Source organism: Rhincodon typus, chromosome 1 (assembly GCF_021869965.1).
Source record: "Rhincodon typus isolate 14 chromosome 1, sRhiTyp1.1, whole genome shotgun sequence".
NCBI classification, from domain to species: Eukaryota; Metazoa; Chordata; class Chondrichthyes; order Orectolobiformes; family Rhincodontidae; genus Rhincodon; species Rhincodon typus.
Genome location: NC_063332.1, coordinates 142,186,874 through 142,206,796, shown reverse-complemented (window position 1 = coordinate 142,206,796; position 19,923 = coordinate 142,186,874). Strand labels below are relative to the sequence as shown.

At 41.0% G+C, this 19,923-nt stretch overlaps 1 protein-coding gene across 1 annotated transcript in view; it reads right to left on the bottom strand.

The window, feature by feature from the left end:
* LOC125485449 (rap guanine nucleotide exchange factor 6) overlaps positions 1 to 19,923 on the bottom strand; it is a 195,430-nt gene that overhangs the window by 144,883 nt on the left and 30,624 nt on the right. The window contains exon 3 of the mRNA XM_048608298.1: positions 14,481 to 14,537. Coding sequence (XP_048464255.1) covers positions 14,481 to 14,537 — 57 coding nt within the window. The remainder of the gene's footprint in view (positions 1 to 14,480; positions 14,538 to 19,923) is intronic.

The window sequence follows — 19,923 nt, the reverse complement described above, 5'->3', positions numbered from 1 at the left end:
TGTATCTAAGTGCAATGAAAAGCTTTGTTTGCTAGCAGTACAGGCAGATCATAGTAAGCAAGGACATACAGATCTTAGGGTGAGAAAAAACTTGGACAGAGTAAGGCGGTCAGGTTACATCGTGCATGAGGCAAGAGTAACATTAACAAGATCAACATTATTTGAAGTTAGAGATTGTGTTCATTGGTCTAACAATGGCAGGGAAGAAGCTGTTCTTGAACCTGCTGGTGCGTGTTCAAGCTTCTGTATCACCTGCCTGATGGAAGAGGTTGTAGGAGAACATTACCAAGGTGGGATGGGTCTTTTGATGATGTTGGCAGCCTTTCCGCAGCAGTGAGAGTTGTCAATGGAGTCCATGGGTGGGAGGTTCGCTTCCGTAATGGTCTGGGCTATGCACACAACATTCTTTAGTTTCTTATGGTCCTGGGCAGAGAAGTTGCCGTACCAGGCCGTTATGCACCCAGACATTATGCCTTCTATGGTGAATCGGTAAAGTTGTAAAATTGGGGGAAGGCTAACTATGATAATATTAAGGGTCACAGGACCCGAAACGTTAACTCTGTTTTCTCCTTCACAGATGCTGCCAGACCTGCTGAGCTTTTCCAAGCAACTTTGTTTTTGTTCCTGATTTACAGCATTCACAGTTCTTTCGGTTTTTATGATAATAGTAGGCAGGAATTGGGAAATGTTGATCGAGTGCAGCCATTTGAGGGTAAATCCACAGCTGTCATGTGAGAATCTTTTAAAGGCCAGTTGATTGGCATTCAGGACTAGATTTAGATTAGATTTAGATTTATTGTCACATATATAAAAATTGAAAAGTGTTTTTTTGCTTGCAAAACACAAGTGTCGCCATGATCCAGCACTATCTTGAAATAATGAATATAATGCAAGATTTTATTCCCTCTTCTTCTTGTTGCCATCTGCCAATGGTTCTGTGAAAGTGAAGGATAAGGATAGCAAGATTTGGGAACCTTGGATGACAAGAGAAATTGTGAGCTTAGTTAGAAAGAAAAATAAAGCATACATAAAGTTTAGGAAGCTGAAGACAGACAGAGCCCTCGAGGAACATGAAGAAAGCAGGAAAGGCCTTAAACAAAGAGTTATGGGTGCTAAAAGGAGTCATGAAATGACCACGGCGAAGATGATTTTAAATAACTCAAGGCTTTTAATACATCTGTAAGGATCAAGCGGGTAGCTAAAGAAAGAGCAGGTCAACTCAAGGACAAAGAAGGAAATTTATATGCGGAACCAGAGGATGTGAGGGAGGTTCATCAACGAATACTTCACAATCAATATTCACAAAGAAGGACATGTTGGATACTGAGTCTAGAGAAGGTTATGATGATATACTAGAGCTTCGATATAAAAATAGAGGATCTGTTGCGGGTATCTCTCTCAGAATACTGAGGGAGGTGAAGGAGAAAATTGCTGGGCCCTTGTACAAAATCTGTGCGCCCTGTTTACTCACAGGTGAGGTCCTAGAGAACTGGAGAATAGCCAGTGTTATCCCTTTGCTTAAGAAGGGTAACAGGGAAAATCTGGGAAATACAGGACGGTGAGCCTGACATCATAAGGAAATTATTGGAGAAGATTCTCAGGGACAAGATTTATTCACATTTGGAAACATATGGTCTTATTAGTCACAAGCAGCATGACTTTGACAGAAGTAGGTGGTGTCTCACAAACTTGATTGAGCTTTTTTGAGAAAGTGAGTAAGAGAAAGTTGATAAGGGCAGAGTGGTGGATGTTGTCTACATGGACTTTAGCAAGGCCTTTGATACAGAAGATGAATCACTTGTGGTCTGCAGGGATCTGGTAAGATGGAATTATAACTGGTCATAGAAGATAGAGTAGCAGTGGAAGAGTGTCTTTCTGACTGGAGAGCTGTGAGCAGTGGTAGACAGCAAGGGTCAGTTCTAGGACCCCTGTTGTTTTGGAGGAGAAATTAGGTGCTCTGATTAGTAAGTTTGTTGATGACACTGCAGATAGTGCGAAAGTGCAAGTCCGTGTGCATATGTCTTTGTCTGCCCGCAAGTATTTGCGTCTGCGTGTGACTGTCTGTGTGCCTGTGTGTGCATCTATGTGCGCATGTATACACATAAGACTCACAGTTCCCTGAAAGTAGCAACACAAATGGATAAGGTAGTCAAGAAGGTGTATGGCATGCTTGCCTTCATTGGTTGGGGCATAGAGTATAAAAATTGGCAATTAACGTTGCAGTTCTATAGAGTTTTGGTAAGGCCACATTTGGATGTGGATTGGTTTGGAGGTATTACTTAGCAGAAAAGTTTAGATAAATTCTGTTTAGTTTTTACTTGAATATAGGATGCTGAGGTGGAGAAGCATGGATAGAATAGATGGTCAGAATCTTTTTCCCAGTGTAGAAATGTCAATTGCTAGGGAACATAGGTTTAAGGTAAGAGGGGGAATGTTTAATGAAGATGTGAGAGCCAAGTGTTTTTTTTATTTACACAGAAGGCAGTAAGTGCCTGAAATGTGCTGCCTGAGGATGTGGTAGAATCCGATACAATACCAATGTTTAAGAGGATTCTTGACAGATGCACGAATAGAGAAATAGAGGGATATGGATCGCGTACATGCAAAAGATTTTTAAATTTAGAAGTCATTTGTTGGCGCTGACTTGGTTTATCGGAGCACGGTTCCTATGCTGTACGTTCTTTGTTCTATTGTAAAGTCAGAAGTGGGGATGTTCGCCAATGCATCCACAACACCTCCATTCATGTTCAAATATAACAAGGCTTGGAAAATATCCACACTTGGGCTGACAAGTGGCAAGTAACATTCATAGATCATCATAGAACAGAATCCCTACAGTGTGGAAACAGCCCTTCGGCCCAACAAGTCCACACCGAACCTCAGAGCACCCCCCACTCCCCCCAAGACCCATTCCCCTGTAACCCACCTTGAACATTACAGGCAATTTAGCATGGCTAATCCACCTAACCTGCAAATCTTTGGACTGCGGCAGGAAACCGGAGCACCCGGAGGAAAAACCACGCAGACACAGGGAGAATGTGCAAACTCCACATAGACAGTCGCCAGAGGATGGAATCGAACCCAGGTTCCTGGTGCTGTGAAGCAGCAGTGCTAACCACTGAGCCACCGTGCCGCCCCATTCTAGGCAATGACCATCTTGAATAAGAGACAGTCTAGACACCACCTCTTGACATTCAGTGGTGTTACCATTAATTAAGCTCACTTGATTGGCACCACATTCACAAACATCCATTCCCTCCAAAATTGATGCTGAGATACAGCAGTATATACTATCTACAAGATGCACTGCAGAAATTCAGCAAAGATTCTTAGATGGCATCTTCTAAACCCAGGACAACTTTCACACAGAAGGACAAGGGCAGCAGATATATGGGAACTTCACCACCTGCAAGCTCCCCTGTGAGCCACTCATCATCCTGACCTGGAAATATATTGCCATTTCTTCACAGTCACTGGGTTTAAATCTTGTAATTCCCTCTCTAAGGGCATTGTAGATCAACCTACAGCACATGAACTTCAGTGGTTCAAGGCAACTGCTAACCACCTTCTCAAGAGCAACTCGGGATGGACAACAAATGCCACGTCTCACGAGTGAATTTAAAAAAAATACATGGTCTGACTCAATTCTCTGACAGTTTTTCAGGTTTCACAAATCCCATTCATCTGTTTTACATTTATTCTTTCATGTGGATGTTACTGACAAGAGCACCATTTGTTGCCCGTCTCTAATTGTTCTCAATCACTTACAGGCCAACTTCATAGTGTAGTTAAGAGTCAACCACATTAGTGGACACACATGTAGGTTAGATCAAGTTAGGGTGGAGATTTTCCTTCCGCAAAAGGACATTAGTGAATTATTAGTGAACCAGATTGGTTTTTGTCAGGATCACCTTTCTAGGACTAGTTTTACATTCTAGATTTATTAATTAAATATAGCAAACTCCTTATTAACCAGCATCTACAGGACTAGGAGGATATTGGTTGATCAAATATTCCGGATAATCAAAAGGTCCACATGATCAATGTAAAAACACACACTAAGTATTAGAACCACAATGCACTGGGTATACACAGTGTTATACTTCACTTACAGCATAAATCACTTTAAATAATAATTTAAATAAAACTTACTGGCAAAGAGCCTTGTCACTTGCACCTTCAACTGACTACTCAGACATTGCAGAGATCGCAATAATACAGTAAACTTCCAGTATTTCAGATACATATTTTTTGCCAGTTAAGCAAGACTGCCGGTTCATTTGTTGCCAGTTAAAACAAAGTTTGCTGTAAATTCCAATTGCCATGGTGGGATTTGAATTTATAACCACAGATTATTAATCTGTTTTTCTGAATTACTAGCCCTGTAACACTGCTGCAAAATCACTGTTTCTCCAAGATATTAGCTATCTATACTCTTCATGAACTACACTTGCATCATTCAACAAAAATGTTAAACTTTAAAAAATACAATGAGCATATTTTGGAATAATTTACATATTTTGTTTTACAGATTCTTACCAATTGATGCAGTTAATATTTGTCCAAAACTATGAGAAACATCAGACATCAATGAAAGGATACAATAATTTGTACGTCTGGTTTGGTTCATTTTTTGGTCAACAATTTCTATGTCATGCTCTGCATCAAGTTTAATTTGTTTTCATAGGATTACTCAATAGCACAGGTATCACATTAGAGACAACATCAATAGCTATAACATAGTATACTCTAGAAACAAGCACAAAGAATACTGAAGGAAGTCAGTAGATCTGCCAGCATCTGTGGACAGAGAATCTGAGTTAATATTTCAAGTACATTTTTACTTCTTCTGAAGAGAAGCCATCCTGGACTTGGTATGTTAACATGGTTTCTCTTTCCTTAGGAGCTACCTGATCTGCCAAGTTTCTCCAGCATTCGAGCATCCACAGCTTTAAACTTTAATTTGATGGCTTACTCCAGCTCATTTTACATGGAACTACAACTGTTAGTGACCTCAGAACTGTCATTGCCAAACCTAAAACAAGTGGTACTTTTATATTCCTTAACCCTTCATTGATTCTCACTACTTAGCAAAACACAGTAGCCTTAGGAGGAAACACGAACATTTCTCACAGAACTAATAAGACTCCTCATCGTCAGGAAATTTTGCTTTGATTTATCAGCACCTACATCCTCTTCCCCAGAATTCTTTGTTTCTTCTTTCATCCACAGGATATATGCATCCCCAGCTAAGCTAGAAATTATTGCCCGGCCTCAACTGCCCATCAGAAGTGGGTCCATAGTGGTGAGCAGCTCTCTGAAAATGCTGGAGTCTGCCAGGTGTAGGTACACATAGAGCTGTTAAGAAGGAAGCTCCAAGATTTTGACCCAGTGACAGTGAAGCAACAGCGATATTGTTCCAAGTCAGGATGGCACATGGCTTGGAGGGTAACTTGTAAGTTCTTACATATCTGCTGCCCTTGTCCTTCAGAGAGGTAAAAGTTGCCATTTGGAAACTAAGGAGTCTTAGCTGTTGCATTGCATCTACAGATGTAGTTACTGCTAACATTGTTGGTGGTGGAGGGACTGAATGTTGAAGATGTTAGATAGGATGCTAATCAAGCATATTACTGTGGCCTGGATGGTGTTGAGCTTCTTGAGTGTCATTAGTGTTGCATTCATTGAAGCAAATGGAGAATATTTCATCACACTCCTGACTTGCGTCTTGTAGATTCTGGACAGGCTTCAAGGAGTGAGGAGGTGAGAGTTAATGTCAGAGTTCCCAGCTACTTACCTGTTGTTGCATCCAGAGTGTTTGAGTGTCTGGTCAGGTTCAGTTTCTGGTTAATGGTAACTCCAGGATATTGATAGTGGGGGATTCAATAATAGTATTGACATTGAATATCCAGGGGCATGGAATGGATTTTCTCTCATTGCCTGACACTTGTAAAGCATCAGTATTACTTGCCACTTATCAACCTGAGGCTGAATGCTGTCCTGGTCTTTCTGCAATTCTGGTAATGCACTACTTCTGTATTTGATGTGGGTTGAATGGTGCTGAACGTTTTCCAACGATCAACAAACATCTTCACTTCTGACCTTACAATGGAGGGAAGATAATAGAGTCATACAGCATGGAAACAGATTCTTTGGTCCAACCAGTCCGTACCGAACATAATCCCAAACTCAACTAGTCCCACCTGCCTGCTCCTGGCCCATATCCCTCCAAACCTTTCCTATTCATGTACTTATTCAAATGTCTTTCAAACATTATGATGAATTTCAAGGGCTATGGAGATTGAGATTAGCTGGGTAGCTCTTCTGGGAAACAGTACAAACATAATGGGTAAAATGGCCTTCTTCTATGTCTTTCATGAGGATAATTTGCAGCGAATAATGATATAAAGGGAGACTAACATTTAAATCACATGCAAATATATTAATTTATGTCTGCTTTATTTGAATCCTTAGCTACATGCAAAAACATCTTTATACCGCAACGCAGAACATATCATTTCTCATTGTATTACATGTAAACTCATCAACGGGCCTAAGGTTGTCACCTTGGTCCTGCAGCCCCTGGAAACTAAGATATCTAGCAACAGTTAAAGCCAGCTACTTTAGGCCACTACTACAAGATGAGTGGTGTTCATCATTGACAGGATGCGATCATAAGTCAATAACAGTTTCTATAATATCACACAAGTGAGCAATGTGGGCCATATATACCAAAGACTGGCAGACTATATAACCAACATATACCTTCTTCAGGCAAGCATAACAACCAAGGCAGTACCCACACGCAGCAGTCTGTGCTTGCAAATCTCAAAACGGTGCATAATATTAGATGCAATTCTGCAATTGGACAGCATTTGCTAAATAACCATGAGCCTGTGAAGAATTATGCTGACAACTACTTTAGGATAGTCAGTCCAGCTTTTGGTGTGGTCAGTTTAGGTGTACTGGAAGCTACATACACTAATACACATGGCCCTGTTCTTTGCAAGTCAGTGTGGTACCATTTTTCAAGCAAGGAGCAAAGGATAAACCAGAAAGCTGCAAGTCTGTTAATCTATCCTCAGTGGTGGGGAAACTATTAGAAGTTCTTGAGGGATAGAATTAATCTGCATTGAGAGAGGCAGAGATTAATCAAGAAAAGTCATCATGGTTTTGTTAAGGAGAACTTAAGTCTAGCCAGACTTGCTTGTATTTTTCAAAGAGGTAACCAGGTGCGTAGATGAGGGCATGCTTTTGATGCAGTCTATCAGAAACCTTGCTGAAGTCTAAGTAATGTCTTGCATGGGAAGCCAATAACAAAGTTAAGAGCCGAGGGATCCAAGGAAATTTGGCAACTTGGATACAGAATTAACAGAGGGTGATGATTGAGGGATATTTTTCTAACTGGAAGTCTGTGTCCAGAGAGATCCCATAGGTCAGCATCAGGTCCTTACTGTTTGTAGTTTTATAGAAATGATGTAAACTTGAATGTAGGAGGATTGATCATTAGGTTGGTAGACAATACAAAAATTGGTGGAGTGGTAAATAGTGAAGAGGGTAGTCAAAGAGAAAACAGACAGGCTGGTCTGATGGGCTGATCAGTGGTAAATGGAAATGAATCTGGATAAATGACAGGTGATGTACTTGGATCGGACAAACAAAGCACGATGAACGATAAGACCTTGGGAAGAACTAGCGATCAGGTGTACATGTACACTGATCCCTAAAGGCATCAGGTCAGGTGGACAACGTGGTTAAAAAGGCATATGGTACACTTCACTTGTATTCACTGGTCAAGACATAGAGTATATGAGCAGAGAGGTTCTAATGGAACTGCATAAAATATTTTAGGCCACAGCTAGAATATTGTGTGCAGTTCTGGAATCCACATCCACAAGAGTGATGTGATAGCACTTGGAGAGGTCGCAGAGAAGAGTTACAGGATATTGCCTGGGCTGGAGAGTTTCAGTTATGAAATGAGATTGGAAAGACTAGGGTTGTATTCCTTACATCAAAGGAGATTGAGAGGGGACATGATTGATAGGGGACATGATTGAGATGCAGAAAATTATGAGGGGCACAAAGAGGTTACACATGAAGAAACTTTTCCCTTGATGGAGGCATCATTGACCAGAAAGCATAGATTTAAGGCAAGGGGCAGAGGTTTCAAGGAGACATGGGGTAAAACTTTTCACCTAGAGCCTGATTGGAAGTTGGAACTCACTGCCTGTAAAGGTGGAGGAGGCAAAAACCCTCATAACATATCAGAATTATTCAATATGCACTTATGTTGCAAACAAGGCTATAGGCCAAACGCTGGAAAATGGGATTAGAGCAGATAGTTTTTGACTGGCATGGACCACTACGTTTTTTCTGTGCTGTAGATCTCAATTACTCTAAATATCAAATACATTCACTCTGTGCTCATTGCAACTGAAATAAATAGTTGACAGCTCATTCTCTGGATAATTTCTCAGGGCACCACTTTGAACAATCAATCAGTCATTCTACTAGGTTCAAAATTTAAACAAAGCTTGACAATTAATTGTCTTTCATCATCTAACTGGTGCATTTTCCATGGTAATGCTTCTACGAGAGTCCACTTTCCAACCGTAGAAATATAGAAAATCGGGGAAGTAGGCCATTCAGCCAAACCATGAGCCATTCTCTGGCCATAGTCCTTGACACTTCAAAATACAAGAAATCTGTTTTTTTTCTGAAATATTTTCAGTGATTTGATCTCCAGAGCACTCTGTGGTTCACAATTCCACAGATTTATCAAACTGAGTAAACAAACTTCTCATCTCAGTCCAAAATGGCCTACTCTGTGACTATGGCCCCGATTTCTGTATCTAAATCAACTTGAAGCCTCTTAATATCCTCACCATTCACAAACCCACTAGCTTTGTGTCATCAGCAAATTTGGAAATATTACATTTGATTCCCTCATCCAAATCGTTGATCTATGTTGCCAATAGTGGACACACAAGCAGTATCCCACCTGTCACTTCCATTCCAAAAAAAGACGCAGATGGCCTAAAAGCCCTCTTCTTCCTCTCCCGCAGGCCCAACCAGCCCCCCCCACTGACTCCTTCATCCGCTTAACAGAACTTGTCCTTACCCTGAACAACTTCTCCTTTAACTCCTCCCACTTCCTACAGATTAAGGGGGTGGCCATGGGAACCTGCATGGTCCCAAGCAATGCCTGCTTCTTCATAGAATATGTTGAACAATCCCTTTTCCACTGTTACACTGGCACTATCCCACACCTCTTCCTGCATAACAATGATGACTATATCGGTGCTGCCTTGTGCAAAGGTCATCAACTTTACTAACACCTTTCACCCCCAACCTCCAAATTCACCTGGACCATCTCCAATACTTCCCTCTCCTTCCTGGACCTCTCTGTCTCCGTCTCTGGCAACTGCCTCAAAACTGACATCTATTTCAAGCCCACTGACTCCCACAGCTACCTGGACTACACCTCCCCTCACCCACCCTCCTGCAAGAATGCGATCCCCTACTCCCAATTCCTTCTACTCCGCCAAGTCTGCTCCCAAGATGGAGCGTTCCACTCCCAAACATCCCAAATGTCCTATTTCAAGGACTGTAACATCACCCCTCCAGTGATCAAAAATGCCCTCAACCACATCTCTTGAATTTCCTGCACTTCTGCCCTCACAACCCCTCCCCCAACAAAAATAAAGACATAATCCCCCTTATTCTCACATACCACCCCGCCAACCTCCGCATCCAGCATATCATTCTCCGTCACTTCTGCCACCTACAATCTGACTCCACAACCAAAGAGATATTTCTCTCCCCACCCCTATCTGCCTTTTGTAGAGACCGCTCCCTCCGTGACTCCCTCGTCTGCTCCACTAACCCCACCACACCCGGCACCTTTCTCTGCAACCACAGGAAGTGCTATATCTGCCCCTACACCCGCCCACCCCTCACTTTCATTCAAGGCCCAAAATGCACCTTTCATGTCAGCTTCACCTGTACATCCATCAACTCCGTCTACTGTATCCGCTGCTTCCAATGTGGCCTCCTCTACATCGGGGAGGCCAAGCATAGACTTGGAGACCATTTCGTACAGCATCTGCACGCTGTATACAAACGACAACACCTTCCGGTCTCCAACCATTTTAACTCCCCCTCCCACTCCCTGGGTGACATGTCCACCCCAGGCCTCGTCCAGTTTCACAACAACACCACCTACAAACTGGATGATCCACACCTCATATTCCATCTCGGGAGCCAGTACCTGATGGCCTAAACATGGAATTCACCAGTTTTTAAATCTCCCCACACCCGGCCTCATCCCATGTCCAACCGTCCCTCTCATCCCCGCCTCCTTGACCTGACACAACCTGTCCATCTTCTCTTCCACCTATCCGCTCCACCCATCCCAATGTCCAATCCCCACCACTTCCTACATGCAATCACCATCCCACCTACCTTCCCCAGCCCCACCCCACTTCTCTATTTATTTTCCAGCTCCCTTTGCCGTCCTCATTTCTGAACAAGTGTCTCGACCTGAAATGTCAACTTTCCTGCTCACCTGATGTTGCCCAGCCTGCTGTGTTCCTCTAGCTCCACGCTATGTTGACCTATTTATTCTTATCTGTTCCCTATACACTCACCAAATCTCAATCCATGCCAGCAGACTACCACCAATCCCACATCTTTGATTTTACACACTAAACCCTTAAGTGAGACTTTATCAAAAACTTTCTGCTAATCAAAATAAACCATGCCTGATTCTCCCTCACCTATTCTACTAGATGCACTCTCAAAATCTTCAGTAGGCTTGTCAAATACGATTTCCCTTTCATAAATCCATGTCGACTTTGTACAATGCCATTGGTGTCTCCATTCGTTATAATAGAGGCCAGCATTTACCATAAAACTGTTAGGTTAATTGGTTTGTTACTTCCCCATTTTTCCCGCCACCATTTTGCAAAAATGGGTTGCATTTACTACTCTCCAGTTCCAGAATCTACAGAATTTTAGAAGATGACAACCATCACATCCACCATTTCCATGGCCACCTCCTTCAGTACCTTAGGATGTACACATTACCAGACTCTAAGGATTTATTAGCTTTCAGTGCTATTACTTACTCCAGCACTAATACTAATCTCCTTCAATTCCTCCTTCTCAAGAGAGAATTTCTGGGAAATTATCCCTTTTTTTTCTTTGAAGACAAAACTAAAGTATTGTTTCCTTGTACTTCATTATCAGTTCTCTTGTTCCAGATTGTAAAGGTTTTATATTTGTCTTCACTAATCTTTTTATTTTTGCATACTATAACAAGCTCATGCAGTCCACTTTCATGACCCTGGCAAGTTTACTCTACTTTTCCCCTCTTAAATCAAAATCTTAGTTCTCCTTTGCTAAATTCTACACTGATTCTAGTCCTCAAGCTTACTACTTCTTTGAGCAACTTTTTATGACTCTTCTTTGAATTTAATACTATTCTTCATTTCTGTTATTAACCATAGTTAGGCTATTTTTCTTGTTGTGTTCATTTGCCCGAAAGGAATCTCTAACTGTTGCACTGCTCACATTCACTGCTTAAATATTAACTGTCAACTGTTATGCCTTTTAAATGAAGTAATTCAATCTTTTGCAGCCAAAGTTTGTCTCCGTTACAACAATTTGCACTGTTAATTTGATTACCTTATGACAAACACTCCACACATTCAGATACAGTACATTTAGACTTGTGTTTAAAAATGTTAAAAAGACATCTTTGCTTATGCTCCAGCAATATCACATGCTGGTCCTGCTCGGCCTTCCATTACTGCTTTCTGCTTTTCTCATTCTGGTCTCCACAATCAGGTTCTCGTAACCCTGCTACTCTAGCCTGAACTCTCCTCCACCAATCAGCACTCACAGGACAAATATTTTTCCCTTTTAATTGCTATTTATTGAAAATTGTCCTGATGAGTGCAAGACAAAAAGCTTCAACAAAATGTGTCTTCTTTCAGCAACACTCAAGTTCCGAACTACTAAATTTTCTTAGGAACACAGGGGTAGGACATTCAGACCTGCAAGCCTGCTTTGTCATTCTAGATCATGGCTGATCATCCACCTGAAAGCCATCTTCCTACACTAACCATAAATCCCTTGATGCAATTAGTAATTGGAAAAACATCTATCCATGTATTGACTTTGAGTTTCCATAACCTCGAGGGGAGAGAATTCCAAACATTCACTTCCCTCTCAGTGAAGATATTCCTCCTCAGTTCAGTCCGAAAAGGCTTGCCTTTTATTCTGAGACTTTTCCTTGTTTTGAGTTCTTGCAGTCATGGAAATCATAGAATTATGGAATCCCTACGGTGCGGAAAGAGGCTTTTTGGCTCATCGAGTCCACATCAACCCTCCGAAGAGCATCCCACCCATCCCTGTAGCCCCACATTTACATGGCTAATTCACCTAACTTACACATCCCTGGACAATTTAGCATAGCCAATCCACCTAAGCTGCACATCTCTGGACTGTGGGAGGAAACTGGAGCACCGGAGGAAACCCATGCAGACACAGAGAGAATGCGCAAACTCCAAACAGTCAACCAAGGCTGGAATCAAACCCACGTCCCTGTGAGGCAGCAGTGCTAATCACCGAGCCACCATGCAACACCAATATCCTTTCCGCATTGACTCTAAGAATTTAAAAAATTTCTACAAGATCACTGCTCATTCTTCTAAATGCCAAAGAATACAGGCCCAGTCTCTTCAATCTCTCCTCATTGGATAATCGCACCACCCAGGAGTCCATCTCGTGAACTTCGGCTACGGTCCCTCTCTGGCCATTACATCTTTCCTTAGGTAAGGGGATCAGAGCTGCACATTAATACTCCAGGTACAGTCTTAACAATGTTCTACAAAATCGAATCAAGGCTTCTTTATTCCTACTCTCAAATCATCTTGCAATAAAGGTGAATATACCAATTACCTTCCAAATTGCTTGCTACACCTACATTCTAGCTTATAGTGATTTTTGAATAATGATAACAAGCTGAGGTTCTTTTGGACATCAATTTCCAATTTTTCACCAATAAAGAAATATGTTGCATCATCTTCTTGTGACAAAAGCAGATAATCTCACACTTAACTGCATTGTATTCAATTTTTGCCCACTCAGCCAGTCTCTTGAAGCCTCTTTGCATCTTTTCATGACTGTTATTTGCACCAGGTTTTGTACCATCTGCAAACTTGGAAATATTACAAATGGACACTACATCCAAATCATTGATACAGATTGTGAACAACTGGGGTCCCAAGCACTGATCCTTGCGATATCCCACTGGTCACAGCCTTACAACCTGACAATAAGCCATTTATTCCAAGATTGACTATTTTCTTCAAGACAAAAGATTCCCTTTTGGCATTAAAGTTAACATTTAAAAAATGGTCTATCAAGTGATCTTCTTAGTTAATGCAACAACAGTACATTCAAAAAGCAAAGGATGGGCTAGGATATATTTTGCAACAAATAAATATATTTGAAAGGTGGCAGGACACAATGATAAACCTGTTTAAAAAGTAGCATACAGAATGCTTGGCTTTATTATCCAAGGCACAGAGTTGAAAAGCAAGAAAGTGATAGCTATCACAAATGAGACCTTAATTATGCCAATTGTGAGCACAGAATTTTTGAAATTTTTGAATTTTTATAGCCTTGGAGAGGTCTCAGAGGAGACTTAATAGAAAGATACCGGGAATGAGGGAATTCAGCTATGTGGAGAAGCACCCGACATAGATCCCCACTATGTTGCCACAATTCTAATATCAGCAACCCTCCCCAACCCATTTCTTTCATCCCTTCCTTGCCATTTGCTTTGCATTCTTGCTATTCCTATCTCGTCCATCAATTTCATTCTTCATTGAAACACTGTGTCCAACCACGGTAACTTTGCTGCTGGTTTTACTTGTTTTTGTTTTCCAACCAAGCCCCTCACGATTGCTGCCATTGCCAATCCCTAGAAGCTGCATGTGCTTCACACACTCCAGTCCTCCATTAACCTCAATTGCCTGTATTCTTCTCACACACTCCACACGAAATAAACAGACATGTCTCTTAAAGTGAGCAATTAAAACTGGGCAGTCAAAAACAGTTGACTATTACAATAAATTGAAAAATCTCATTTTCAGAAGGTCACATCAGAGATGGAAACAGCAAAGAAGAAGCTTATTCAAAGACAAGGTCTGGGAACTATATATATTTATAGTATATCACTGCATTTTGAGGATTCTTTCAGCATAATTGATGTTTGTAGTGTTTCGTGCACTCAACCTAATACTCTCAGATATAGGACTATATCTGATGACAAAGAAGTTACAAGCTATGTCTTTAAGAAATAGCTTAAAGCTTTTAAGATCTTTATAAGCAAGATTGTAAAATTAACATACATTGTCAGTTATAAATCCTACTCATTAACAAAATGCCTGAAAATAAATGGATGGACTTACTAGTATAGGACTTCATTTGCTTCATGTCTTTCATATCTGACAGTTTCACACATTAATCTGAAACATAAAAATATAATACTTGAGTGTGATCAAAAATAAGTAACAGAGGAAAAATTTTCAAACAAACTCAAAACTTCATTACCTAAAAACCAAAATTACAATTTCCCAACAGGAAAATAATATTTCATTTTGGGACTAAAACATAAACCAGTGAAAATGCATGGCAAATCAATCAGCATCTATGAAAAGAGAATTTAAATTTTATCTTTGAATGGAAATCAATGTCATTTGTGCAAATCAATGAAAGGACACAAGAGTGAATGTACAGATAAATAAATTGGTGAAATTAATTAGGAAAGCCAATCCAAATAAAAAGGATTAATAATATGGACATACTAGAAGAAAAGTCTAGAATTCAAGTCATCACTACCTGAAAGACACGGACAGACCACACAAAAAATAAATCAACGCAACAGCCTAGGCAAGTAATACTTCATCTAAACTTATAACAGAAGACCCACACCCAGAGGCCCAACTATCTCTCCTTAGATTACAAACCAAGTCCACATCCCCAACTCAAATAACTTAACGTTAATACCAGAAGACTGCACAGACAACTAAACAAAGATGGAATATGCTTAACAGATTTAGAAATGCAAACAATTTATTTACATTTGGTGTTTCCAATTCAGTACTATTCATGATGAACACCAATTCAATTGTAGAAAGTACATTAAATTGCTGTATCCTGTTTAACTTGTGTTTGTGCCACTGGAAATGAATGGCTGTGTTATACAGTGCTTGCAGTGACTGGAATAATGAGAAATGGAGATCATCGTAGAATCACAGAATCCCTACAGCATGGAAACAGGCCTTCGGCCCAACAAGTCCACACCGAACCTCAGAACATCCCACCCAGACCCATCCCCCTGTAACCCACCTAATCTACACATCCCTGAACACTATGGGCAATTTAGCCAATCCACCTAACCTGCACATCTTTGGACTGTGGGAGGAAACTGGAGCACCCGGAGGAAGCCCACGCAGACACGGGGAGAATGTGCAAATGCCACACAGACAGTTGCCAGAGGATGGAATCAAACCTGGGTCCCTGGTGCTGTGAGGCAGTAGTGCTAACCACTGAGCCATCATGCCACCCTCAAAGGTAAAATGTAAGGTAAGACTGGATGTTATCGAAACTGGAGGGTTTGAGTTATAAGGATAGGCTGGGGTCTTCTTTTCCTGGAGTATAGAAGGCTGAAAGGTGACCTTATAAAGGTTCATTAAATCGTGAGGGACATAGATGAAGTGAATAGCCAGGGTCTTTTTCCAGTGTAGGGAAGTTCAAAACTAGAGGACATAGGTTTCAGGTGAGAGGAGAAAGAATGAAAAGGGACCTGAGGGGCAACTTCTACAGAGAGGGTGGTGCATATATGGAACAAGCTGCCAGAGGAAGTCGTAGAGGTGAGTACTATTACAATATTAGGTAAGTTTTAGAGAGATGTGGGGCAATCGCACATAAATGGGGAAAGTTCGGCTTAGGATACTTAGTCGGCATGGATGAGGTGGGCTGAAGGCTCTGTTTCCATGCTGTATAACTCTGACTCTATTAGAGCACGTTTAGGACTGAAATTCATGATCCAAGAGGGTGCAAAAGGCATGCTGTTATGATCAAATGAAGTGGTGTAAAACAAGATCCCCTCTGTTTAACCTACTCAACTGGTCACAAGAAAGGTTTAATGATTTTGCATGAGGTTATCCTCCCTCTCCAGTTTAAAAATAGAGTTTACTATTTTTGTTGCGAACAAAAGGGAGCCAATCAACAGGTTTTCACAAGTCAAGGGAAAGTGTAAATTTATTAACTGTCAAATCCAAGGAAAATAATTTTAAAAAGTTAACATCAAGCAACAGTTTCTGCGCATTCACTTGGGCCCATACACACAGGTACCAATAATGTCCAATACAAAGGAAAATAAAATTATACATGATTTAGAGTTCTTTTTGAGACATAAGGTTTGAATCAGTGGTCAACTTGATTAGCTGGTTTCTTGGAGGGAGTCAATGGTAACAAATGAACAATTGTTGAAAATTCTCATTTCTTTTTGACTTTTCTCTGTAGCAATTCTGTGATAACTGGATGCCAACTTGTTCAGAGGGAGAAAATGGAGACACAGCAGCTTCTCTTCAATTATCTACCAAAATGCTTTGGAACTTCCCTTCGCAATACTGGTTCCAGCAGGTGTTTCCAAGAGGCTCTTTCGGTAAATGTGTCTGTCTGTGATAGCATTGTGTCAATGTTCAGTGTTTTGGGTTCTTAGTGCCTTCCTGAGACTGTGATAGGTTTTGGTGAGGGAGAAGCTGGCTGTTGGTTCATAATACGGACCATCCATTTCTAGAGTTTTGCTGGACCTTTAATGTAGATTGGGGGCAGGATTAATCCTTTTTATTTGAGGCAAAAACAAAAATTGCTGGAGAAGTTCAGCATGTCTGGCCACAGCTGTAGAGAGAAAGTACAGTAAGGGTGGGAAGACTAAACAGATAGTTGGAGATTCATTTATTTAGAGACTGTATCCCATGAAAGAAAGAAAGACAGTTAGGCAGAGTGATAGATGACTGAAGACCAGGGAAGGAGAAAAGCTGATAATGGGATTCATAAGATAACATGGCGTAGAGCTGGATGAACACAGCAGGCCAAGCAGCAAGAAGGGTCGAGGCCCGAAACGTCAGCTTTCCTGCTCCTCTGATGCTGCTTGGCCTGCTGTGTTCATCCAGCTCTACACCTTGTTATCTCAGATTCTCCAGCATCTGCAGTTCCTACTATCTCTGAAACAATGGGAATCATAAGTTTTGTTATTTGAAGAACAGGTTTCAGATTTAAGCTTTTGTTCCGCAATACCTGTGGTCAGGAAGTCTTATTCCCATGTCAACATTGTTGAAAGCTCATTGTGAGCTTTATATTTCAGATGGTGAGTTTTTAATCCCACATAATTATCCCTCAGCTAACCGTTACAGATGTGGTAATCAGTCCCAGCCACTAGACAGTCCTTTGTATATTCATGAAATTTTGATTATGTTCAGATCAAGAGACTTTGGCAGTCATTTACAAGTAGCCCAGTTCATTTTCAATGGTTTTTCTCTTAATGCCAAAGACCAAGGCTTTCATCAAGTTGACGAAATTTTAAAGATTAAAAGCTCATATTTTTATATCATCATCACAAGAATAAATTGAGGCCTTCAAAAGAGAATTCGATAATTATTCAAACAGAGATGATTTGTAGGACTAGAGGATAAAGTAATTGTGATTCTAGTCTAAATATAGGTTGGACAATGGGATCCGGAGATTACAGACGGAGAGGTCAATCTGAAACGAACCCATAAAATTTTTTATTTTCCCCCACAGTGTAAATGCAGAAAGGATGTTTCCCCAGTTGTGGAGTCTAGAACCATGGGATACAGTCTCTAAATAAAAGGCATGGCAAGGCATTTAAGGAGTGACATGAGGAAGAACTTTCTCATTGAGAGGGTGGTAAATCTATAGAATTGTCTATCTCAGATTGCTATGGAAACTCAGAACATTAATAAGTTCAAGACATGGATTGATAGATTTCCAGTAACGAATGATATCAAGATATATGTGGACAGTGCACAAACATGGCACTGAGGTGGTGATCAGCTATGATCTAGAATAGTGGGGTAGGATCTAGAGGCAGAACAGTCTACTCCTGTTCCAGTCTAGCAGAGACTCCTGTAATCTGCCTGATTTGAGTGACTATCTCTGCAGGTTGACCATGTCAACTTATTACCGAATGTAGAGGTACGTCTTCTGGATGGAATTCAGCAGTTCTCAGAGTGTCAAGAGATCTCTGATGTTGTTTTCTCCACTGTGGCAGATCTGTGCCAGTGAAGTGCTCACCAGATTGAGTCCCCTGGTGACTTCCTTTATGGTGATGGAGGATGCAGGTGAACACTATGACGCTGTATTCTCAGAGGCTTCGGAGAAATCATCCTAAAAGTACTGCTGAGGAAGACTGCAGCCTCTCGTGCTTCACTCTGAGATATGTACCTACTACCTACAGAAGAGAATAATTCATTGAAGATTCGCATTTCTACACGTAAAGGTTTGTGTGAGATTGTCTACACATTTGAGAAGAACAGTATACAATGTTTCTCATTTATCCTCCTGGCATTGCTACCTCACCATCTGTGAAGGACCAGTCACAGTCCTCACCAGACAATTCAGATGTCTGTTGTTTGTAGACATGAGGATTTGGACATCTGACATGCCTCCACCTGTTTAAGACCCCTCCCTCTGGCTGTGGGTGAGCTTATCTTACAATGTCAGAGAGAGAATGAATGATTGTGATGGAAATAGAACATTTGTACTTTGAGCATTCATAGCCATGCAGGGAGGTAAGCCCGCTCCCGTGAGGGAGTACAACATGCAATGCCAGGCAAGTTTTAGAACATTGACAGTACAAGTTGGCTGTGAACTATTCAGTGCACATCAGGTATGCGATGCTGAGGCTTGCAGGCCTATGTAACATGTCTACACAGTAGCATAATCAGACTGTGATAAATGTAAGATACAGCACTTATCCTTGCAAAGAGCAGGAGATGGCTCATCTTTGACCTGCTGTAGGATCTGGGTGTTTTTGTGCAAGATGCTAGAGCTGACGTGTGCCTCAATGTTTCTCCAGGCCATCCATATCTGACAGAGGGCTTCCTGATGCCATGGGAAAGGGACCTCTTTTATTTGTTGGACAGACTGGAGCAGAGTTGTTTTGGATACCTCACTGAAATCGTGGCCACTTTTGTTTGCTCTGTGACAGCTCCAACTAGGGTGGAGACGAACATACAGTATAACAGAATAAATCAAGAGACAATGAAGCCATGTAACAAAGGCAACTAGTCACGGGTGACTTTATTCTTCATGTATGTAGGGATAGTTAGATTGGCAGAGGTAGCCATGAAGAAGAATTCAGAGAGGGTATTTGGGACAGTTTTCTAGGTTGTGGTTGTGGATCCAACCAAGGATCAGGCTATTTTGGATCTATTAATGTGCAATGAGGCAGGTTTAATACATGATGTCAGAGATAAAAGATACCCTAGGAAACAATGACCATAACATGGTAGAAGTTAGCATTCAGTTTGAAATGGAGGAATTTGGTTTGAAAACAATATGCTAGCTTAAATAAAGGGCAATTACAAAGAAACAAGGGCTGAGGCAATTGGAATGGACTGGGAAAAGGGTTTAGCAGCAAAGAGGAGCAATGGCTCACAGCAGAAATATATTCCAGTAAAGGAAGAACCCAGCCATGATTAACCAGAGAAGTTAAGGACAGCATGAAACTGAAAGAAAGAAACATACAACTTGGCAAAAATTAGTGGTAAGCCAGAGGATTGGAAAAGGTTTCAAAACCAACAAAATACAGCCAAAAGAAAA